Source organism: Osmerus mordax, chromosome 24 (genome assembly GCF_038355195.1).
Source record: "Osmerus mordax isolate fOsmMor3 chromosome 24, fOsmMor3.pri, whole genome shotgun sequence".
Classification (NCBI taxonomy): domain Eukaryota; kingdom Metazoa; phylum Chordata; class Actinopteri; order Osmeriformes; family Osmeridae; genus Osmerus; species Osmerus mordax.
Window position 1 is genome coordinate 4,925,916 of NC_090073.1, and position 9,436 is coordinate 4,935,351.

The window sequence follows — 9,436 nt, forward strand, 5'->3', positions numbered from 1 at the left end:
ATTTCACAGCGTGCTGCTTTTTCTTAGAAACATATCCACATATCACATCTGATCTCATGTTTTATGTTCACCTTTTATCCACGTGAAACCTTCTACCTGGTCAGTCTTACACAGTTGACCTGGTAGATGTTTAACCTGGATTTTCGGTATCTCACGTTTTAACTGAGTAGAAAGACTAATCCACACACATCAAGGTTTAACCCGTATATGAAGAGTTGAGACCCCTAACAATGATTTACTGGTGTTTGATCTGTAGGAAGTATGTTAGCAGTGCTGTGAACTCGTGCTCAACCCACGGACATCGATCGCTTTACAGCAAGGATGGTGTTTCATAAGCATCCTTGGAAAACCATCATAAAGTGCATCAATCTGACCCCAAGGACATGGCCCCCATTGGTCACGCCAGTCAGATAAGCAAGGGCACAAAGTCAATTTAGACATCTAAATTTAGAAATTAAACTGTAATTTTAACTCCCTGTGTGGGGGGAATGACCCCCTAAAACAAATACTGCTTTGAAATTCTGTAGTGCTTGTGTCCACTAAAACGTTTTTAAATACACCTGGCCCCCTAACTGTTACGAGGTCAATCTGATAGATCCATGTGACCTTTTCCCAACTAGCACTAAAAAGTTTGCCAAGGGAGTGTAGCAGTGACCCTGACCTGCAGATAAACAAACACAATTTCACCAGCAGATCAGCAGAGCGTTGATGTAATGCATGCTTCAGTTCATTTTATAGGAACTTTTAGCAAGAATCTGTGTTTGTAACATGTCGGTTTGAATGCCTGTTTGTCCCCTCATCAGGGACTGTATACCTTGCCATAAATGATGTCAGACCAGATTCCCTGCCTGCCTGCTGATCTGACTGCCTGTCTGTCTTTGTGTCTGTCTGACTGCCTGTCTACCTGCCAAGAAAGGAATGGAGGAAAACAGGCTTGTAGGTTCCACACACACGCACACGTGTGCAAGTGTACACACACACACGCACATGCGTGCGCACACACACATGCACTGACATGCATGTGCATGTGTCGAACTGCAATGTGGAACCTCCACCTGTTTGCATCCGGTGGCAGGTCCATTCATGACTGAGACTTGGGTGTATCTCCACCTGCCTCGAAGGGTCTCTTTGCTTGGCCTAAACCACTCAGTGCCCAACAATTTCAGCAACATAACAGGATATAAGATGACGATCTAAGATAATTCAGACAAAGTACTGGCTATGGGTGTCATTTATATTAGAGAATGTATTTGAACTGCTCTGCCAGTCATTTGTCTGGAGTAGATTAGAATAATCTGCTTTGATTTTGAATCGTTGGATTGACACTATCTGCCGATAATTACAACACATTGAGCTATAAATGATCAGAAGACCTTACCTTCTCCATCGTATGAGGGTCCATATGGTACATATCACCTGGATCATGGGTGCTGGGTACTTATAAGAATTTCCCAGGTGAACAGTTAGCAGTTATATTGATTGTAGTGATATTGCTACATTCTGTGCAGATAAGAATTATTGTGCTTGAACACAAAATCTTTATTAAAACCTAGTTGCTATATGGATCAGGTCGATTTATTTGTCCAAACAGGAACAGTCCAATACATTGATTCTCGCTTGCATGTCTGCCAAAATAAACTTTTTGTTCGTTGTTTTTAGTACAGTTTGTAAGGTCACAATCTAAACAGACAGAATCCAAGGGTAGCTGAGTGCGTAATCCTTATAAGGATTTTTCTTAATTATTGCCTTTACCGTGTTCATCAATGGTTCTGTACAAACCTAGAATACAGTTTTTAGAATATCTTGAAAATTATTATTTCCCTTTTTTGGTGATCCGGTCCAACAGTTCCTTGGTCAGAAAAATATTCATGATCTCCATCCAATTCCTTCAACGTCAAGGATTAAACAAAGTAACCAATAAGAGAAACGTCCGCAGCGTATTTTATCATCGATGGCACACAACCCTTGTTTTTGAGAAAAGGCAAAAAGGTATTTCTCATCCTGCCACAAACAGCCAGTCAACATATGCTACTAAAGAGCCCTCTCAATCCGTTTTCATGCACAAAACGTTTTCAATCCGTTGCCACGGAAATAAATGTATCAGCGCAGCTGAGGTATGAAAAACACTTAGCACCATGGTAAGTGGTGAGAAGCTAATTGTTAAATGGGCCAGAATTACTTAGGGAAACCGCGAACGAATGTATGCCGGTAACCTGCATAAAAAAAACAAAGGCAATAGCCTTAAATATGTTGAGGGGCAAATCTCATCCAATAAAATAACTTGTACCCGTTTTTACAAGCATAAACTGGTTAGTCGAAGTACGCTCACAAATTAACACGCACAGTGACCCTATAGGCCCATGCTGGTGACAAAGACAAGGTTATTAACCTAGTTCATTAATAGCAGTGCTCTCAAGTTTTCTCCAAAGTTTGGCGTGAAATTACCATAAGTAGAGGGGGGGTTCAACCTGCGCCTTGTCCATTAATTGGCCTACAGGGGCAAGTTATCCCTTATCCTACTTCTCAGCGTGAGAAATGGTTGAAACCTTGAGTCTCACGGCGAATGCGTGAGACTTGAGAACCCTGTTTTCAACACTCAATAGTCGGCTGACTGATCACGTTGTTGTCCCCAGTCAAAAGTATAAACACACCAGGACATCATAAACATTCAATGGTCTAGATCCAATTACCCTGGCAAAACAGGCAATGCTCTTCTATCTCTCACTCTCTTGTTCATACATGTACCGTGTGTGGTATCTACATGTGCACTGTGTGTGTGTACATGTAGATGAAAAACAGAGAATGAGAGAGAGAGAGAGAGAGAGAGAGAGAGAGAGAGAGAGCGAGCGAGAGAGAGAATGTGGTGTCCAATTCTTCTCTAGTGGCAACTGCAGCCTCTACTGGTGAACACGCATATACAGGCAGGAGTACTGAGTATCAGAACATCAGAGCATCTCCACAGCCCAGAGAAATGGGCGGGGAGATGAGAAGTATGATGTACATCCACTTACTGCAGAGAGATGGAATGTCATATTTCAGGATTGTGCCGATGCAGTTTATTTCCTGGTGTCTCAAGACCCAGTCTTCACTGACTTAGCTGTCAGAAATCAGGGAACAAAGTTTAGTGACCTGTGTCCTTAATCATCTTCACCAAGCAGCTCTGAGTTGAAACTGTATGCTCTGAGAGACTCAACACGCTGCTCACGCTGGGGAGAGAGACAAACAGCTACAGGAGGGAACACTGTCATCAACTTAAACTCACTGCTGACTAAACCAGAGTACGTTTTTAAGAATAAAACTCGCAAGTGAAAGTAAACTCCAGACTGCGTTCGACAGGTGGGTGTAACTGGGTGAGAAAATGGCGTCCAGCATGTCTCTCCAAGAGGACGATCTCTTCTGTCCTGTGTGCTGTGACATCTTCGCAGACCCTAGCCTCCTGAGAAGTAGCCACAGCTTCTGCACAGCCTGTCTGCAGGAATACTGGAAACACAGAGGATCACGGGAATGTCCAGTATGTAGGAGAAGATCTTCTATGGATCCTCCCTTTAACCTGGCTCTGAGGAACCTGTGTGAGTCCTTCTCACAGGAGAGACGTCAGAGAGCTTCAGCAGGGTCTGAGGTGCTCTGCAGTCTGCACAGGGAGAAACTCAAACTCTACTGTCTGGATGACAAACAGCCAGTGTTTTTGGTGTGTCAGACTTCTAAAAAACACACTGATCACAGATTCAGACGCATTGATGAAGCTGCACAGGATCACAAGGTATGATTACTTAGAATGAGACTGATGTTTCACTGGATGCTGTCAGATAGACACATCTCAGAACCAGCTGGTCAAATGAGAGGATCAACAACATTTCCTCACAATATGTTTTGTTTCATTCCAGGTGGAACTCCAGCCTGCTCTGGAGTCCTTACAAGAGAAGCGGCAGGTCTTTAATAAAGTTAAACAAATCTGTGATCAAACAGCAGAACACATTAAGGTAAATATGTTGAGTAACAAAATAATACAACGCTGTTTGGACATTAACAACTCTGGTCCTCTAAAACCTCTGTATGAACCCCCATGTTTCCAGATGCAGGATAGTCACTAAGGTCAGCCGTTGATATGACAGTGAGCCAGCAACCCCAGAGGATCAGAGTGCAGCTGGACTGGGATGGAGGAAGGCTGTCCTTCTCTGACCCTGATAGAAACACACACCTACACACACTCACACACACCTTCACCGAGAAAGTCTTTCCATACATTGGTATGGTCTGCACTCTCCCTCCTCTGAGGATCTTACCAGTGAAGGCCTCAGTAACTGTAGAACAGCTCAGTCATTAGAGATGGTACCACCTCTATCTGTTACAGTAGAACAGCATGTTGGGGGTTTACAACCTTCCTGTCATGAAGACCACCAACCAAAGAACAAAGATCAACATGAGAGAGTGAATTACAGGTAGCTCAATGTTCTTAATGTATTACAGCATCTGAAGTCAGAAGTAATTTAGTTATGTGGTAAAAATATAATGCTTGTAGCTACATTTACACTGTCGGCTACATTTATATTTTTGTACTGATATTTTCCAAATTAAATGCTTAGTCTGCTCAGAATCCAAATCCGGTGTATTGCCAATAATACAAGTAAGTTTACGCAAAGAAGGAATTTGCTTTGGTAGGTTGGTGCATTACAAAACATAGTAAGTAAATTAAACTCATTCTTTATTATTCTACTTGTGTACATCTGAACATTAGTCTTGACTTTATTCAGCTGTAATTTCTTAGTGTTGTAATAAATATGGTGTGACGCAGTGTGGTTCATCTCTCCTACAGTACAGCGGATTCCTCCACATGCAGACCTTGTAACCTATTTTTCCTTCGTGCTTACACACATCGATATCAAGCAAAGAACGGAACAGAACCTTTGAGCTGGTGTTCCCGTTCGGACATTGCGTAGTGCCGGACAGTGTTACGGTTGTTAGTGACGTGATTCATCAAGGAAAGAAACACCGCCAGCTACGTTTAAAAATACCAACAGCTGTTGGAATTATTTGATTAAAAATATCAGTACTTGAATGTCAACAACTAGTGAATATCTTAGTGAGGTGTTATAAGGTAAGGTCATTCTCAGTTTCCAAGCATCTTATGCATGCTTTACAAGTAGCAAAATTAGCTAGTGCTACAGCTGTTACCTAAAGCTGTGGTACCCTAGGTAAGGCAGCTTAGCTAGCGAACTAAAACGAATGTTTTCTATTTAGCTAGCTGTCTGAGTCTGCGATTTGACATGACATACTAACTCATGTTATAAAACGTGGACACTGTGCACCGCTTACATAGCTTGTATGTCAAACGAAATTACTCTGCAACGTTAGCGTGATCATATCATGACTCATCCTGGTTCCAGTTTCTGGGGACGTGTTTATGTTTGTTTCATCTCCTCCCACACGTCCAGGTGCAGCTGTTGTTCTGTCGGGTACGTATTTCTTGGGTCTGCTGATCATATCTGTTGGACTGCCGCTATCTACCATTACTGGCCCCGTCAGTAAGGTACTATGAAGCTGTACAGCCTGAGTATCCTCCACAAGGGAGCGACCAAAGCCAACCTCCTCAAAGCAGCCTACGACCTGTCCTCCTTTAGCTTCTTCCAGCGCTCCAGGTAGGCAGCGCTCACACGGTCACCGGAAGTATTCAGACCACATGTGTTTCACGTGTTTCACTGTTTGTTTGTTTTTTGTGGGCTTTTGTGTTGCAGCGTCCAGGAGTTCATGACCTTCACCAGCGCCTTGATAGTGGAGCGTACTGCCATCGGGAGCAGAGCTTCTGTCAAAGAACAAGGTGAAGGAGGAAAGGGAGGGATGTTCATGACTTCAAACATGGACTGCTGCCTTAGCACCCAGTGGCCTGATGAACAGGTGTGCATGTGTGTGTACTGAATCTGTTCTCTCCTCTCCAGAGTACCTCTGCCATGTGTATGTGAGAAACGACAGCCTGGGTGCTGTCTTGATAGCAGACAGCGAGTATCCTCAGAGAGTCGGCTTCACTCTACTGGACAAGGTGAGTCGTTGCTGGACCAGGTTGAGGGATTTTCTAGACCAGGTGGGGCACAGTACTGGACCAAGTGGGTGTCTGTTCTGGACCAGGTGGGTGGGGGGGCCTGGGGGCTGTGCTAGACCAGGTTGGGGGCTGTGTGGGGCCAGGTTGGGGGCTGTGTGGGGCCTGGTTGGGGGCTGTGCTAGACCAGGTTGGGGGCTGTGCTAGACCAGGTTGGGGGCTGTGCTAGACCAGGTTGGGGGCTGTGTGGGGCCAGGTTGGGGGCTCTGCTAGACCAGGTTGGGGGCTGTGTGGGGCCAGGTTGGGGGCTGTGTGGGGCCAGGTGGGGGGCTGTGTGGGGCCAGGTTGGGGGCTGTGTGGGGCCAGGTTGGGGGCTGTGTGGGGCCAGGTTGGGGGCTGTGTGGGGCCAGGTTGGGGGCTGTGTGGGGCCAGGTTGGGGGCTGTGTGGGGCCAGGTTGGGGGCTGTGTGGGGCCAGGTTGGGTGCTCTCCTGGACTAGACAGGGAGCTGTACTGGACCTGGGGGAGGGTTTCTCCTGGTCTAGATGCCTGTTTTCTATGTCTGAGTATGTGGCTGTGTGTGTGTGTGTGACTGCAGGTCCTGGAGGAGTTCTCCAGACAGGTGGACAGTATAGACTGGCCCTCTGGCAGCCCTGAATCCATCACCTACAAAGCCCTGGACATCCACCTCGCCCAGTACCAGGTACGCGGCCCCACTGCACAACACTCGCGTGTGACTGTAACGAGTATCTATCCATACGCATAACATGCGGCCATTTTGGCTCCTCTGTGCTAGCGCGTGCGTGTGCCGGTGACCAGAGGAGACAGTCATGTGATGTTGAGTTTGTCTCCTCCCAGAATCCAAGAGAAGCAGATGCGATGACCAAGGTTCAGGCCGAGTTGGACGAGACCAAGATCATCTTGGTGAGACTCCCTGACCTCACAGCTCAGTGAGGGTGTGTCTCCAAGTATGTGTGTGAGTGAAGGGTGTCCTTGACGTGATTTCTGGGTCTTTCTAAAGCACGGCACCATGGAGAGCCTTCTGAACAGAGGAGAGAAGCTGGACGACCTTGTCCAGAAGTCCGAACACCTAGGGAACCAATCCAAAGCCTTCTATAAGACTGTGAGCAACGAACCCACCACAGAGACCTCAGACGCGAGCCTCAATATCCCATTTGACCTCGACATCCAGGTCATGCGTTCCCAGTCATAACACTGTATTGGTGTGTGTGTGTGTCTTCAAATCCCACAGGCACGAAAGCAGAATTCCTGCTGTGAAATCATGTGAGTCGTCCTGCCGTCGCCGTGGACACGCCTCTCTTTGCCTTTCTGCTGCTCCTACAACTCCCATTATGCACCAGCATCCAGATATCTGCACCAGGGACAGACTGGCCTCGGGACCACCGATGAGAGGGGGTGGGGGTTGGGAGGCTGGTGGTCTCTGCATCTCTGATATATACTGGGGGTGGCGAGGGTGGAGTTTAGGGGGGTGGGGCGGGCTGTCATACTGGAGGTTATGGGTCGCGAGGAGCAGAAACTACACTTGTTTGCAACCTTTTAACCATCTGGTGACTGTTTTCGATGTGTTTAGGACCCGGACCCAGGACATGACCGTGTGATTTTTTTATATTGAGTTGTTTTAAGTTTAGAAAAAAAACAAAAAAAACACACATCACCATCAACAAACAAAAAAAATCACCCATTTTCTTTTGGTCCTTCCATCCAGACTGTTATCGTCTGATTTGAGTTGGACCTTAGAATCTCAGTGAGGCGGAGGGGGAAAGCTGCTGTGCTCAACACTTGACGATCTCGTTTCCTGTTTCATGGCGCCTGCTATCGTGTCTGGTCAGTAAGACCCTGCCATGCCTCTGAGACATGCACAACCTGACCACATCGTCTTGTGTCCATCCTCCCGTGGCTTGTGGTCCCTTTCTCACCCGACCCCTGTGAGAGCCACTGTCTATTTCTTGCCCCAGTCACCCGCTTGCTTCCACCATGGCTCGAAATCTCCTCTGAGGTATGATTATGCATAACGAGGAGGTGAGCGGATCTGTGAGTACCTAACAGCTTTGCTGGCTCCCGGTTGCGGGTTAGGTCTGTACGCAAGATGTTTGTGACGCAAGAGGACGCCGATGGGAGGGTACCGTGTGTCCGCGCGGCGTAAAGAGCCTCGCGACCGCACGGCCTCTTGAGTAAGGAAGGGTTGGGTAGTGGATCGAACAGCGAGTGAGCCCTAAGGATCTGGTAGCCGCCTAGTTGGCCAATCACGGTGAGACGCCCACTCACGATTCTTCAGACGGGCTCGAGTTAGGACGGCGTTTATCTGCCTTCTTGAGATCACGCTTCCTGTGGTCTCCCTCACAGGCAAGACGGTGCCTCTGTGCGGCTTTTCTCTGCGGGGGGGTGGGGGGGGCACGGCACCTAGGTAACTACTGCCGTGATATTCACCTGAGACTAGTAGATAGCTGTTACTTATTAGGATCGGCAAACTGCATCGGGTCACATTCGCGTAACGTCAGTTCCCCAAGTCTTATCATTATAATACGTGTGTGCTTCTGTGGCTTGTCTGCCTGTTACCTGCTGGGCTAACAGCCCTGCTAAAAGCAGTGTTTCTTCTGGACCAGTAAGAGCAGGCGGTCCACTCTGGTGAAGGAGCAGCAGCGGGGCATTTTGTATAGGAATTCGAGGAGACTGCCTCTCTCTGGTCAGCGCTGCCGTCTTGTCTGCCTGCTCACTGTCTAGTCACGGTCTAAACCTATCCTGGCCACAGGCCACACCTGCTCTGGTCTGTCTAAGAGGGAGGCCTTTAGTGTTTTAGAACGTTTGTGTGTACGTGTGTTTGGGTACCTCACTGAAAAGTATGTTCACATTCCTTGAAATTCAGTATTCACATACTTGCAACTCTTCTCCCCACAATGTGTGTGTGTGTCATGACTGACTGTGATGATTTATCGTGTGATATGAATTTTTTTTTTTGCGCTAACGTTCCCCACACACACACACACACACATCTGTGCAACAGTGTCGTTCCCTCAGTGCTGAGTGGCGGAGAGTAGAGAGAGGGAAAGCTGACCTTGAATCTATGCTTAGAACCAAGACCCCGTGTGCCCTGGGGGGGGGTCACGGTTAGATTTCTGTTTTGAAGCTTTTTACTGTACATGTTTTTTTTAATGGTGTGCTGTTTAAAAGAAGCTCAAAGCTGCGTCTTTTTACTTAAGTCCCCCAGTTTCAATGTCAATGTGTGCTGATGACGGAAGAGTGAGAGTTATTTATTGATCGGATGTATTTGAGCCAACTTATGCGAACTGTGAAATTGCTGTAGGCCTAATGACATTTGTTGTGGAACATTCTGTCGCTAATCACTTTACTGTTTACAAAGTGTAATCTTGCCTAGATAATAAAAAATA

The 9,436-nt window shown here is 46.8% G+C and overlaps 1 protein-coding gene across 3 annotated transcripts; it reads left to right on the forward strand.

The window, feature by feature from the left end:
- Positions 1-3,125: 3,125 nt before the first annotated feature.
- On the forward strand, positions 3,126-9,436 carry LOC136932645 (synaptobrevin homolog YKT6-like). 3 transcript variants are annotated; one of them, XM_067227834.1, is made up of 10 exons: positions 3,126-3,760; positions 3,885-3,980; positions 4,074-5,095; positions 5,433-5,636; positions 5,733-5,815; positions 5,934-6,034; positions 6,628-6,732; positions 6,888-6,953; positions 7,051-7,152; positions 7,282-9,436. In XM_067227834.1, exons 4-10 carry the CDS (start codon positions 5,533-5,535, stop codon positions 7,315-7,317), a joined length of 597 nt encoding a protein of 198 aa, XP_067083935.1. In that variant the 5' UTR covers positions 3,126-3,760; positions 3,885-3,980; positions 4,074-5,095; positions 5,433-5,532; the 3' UTR covers positions 7,318-9,436. The 3 variants fall into 3 exon arrangements, with proteins under 3 accessions (XP_067083935.1, XP_067083932.1, XP_067083933.1); XM_067227831.1 differs by having other exon boundaries at positions 4,074-4,439; positions 4,584-5,636; XM_067227832.1 differs by having other exon boundaries at positions 3,126-3,336; positions 3,426-3,760; positions 4,074-5,636.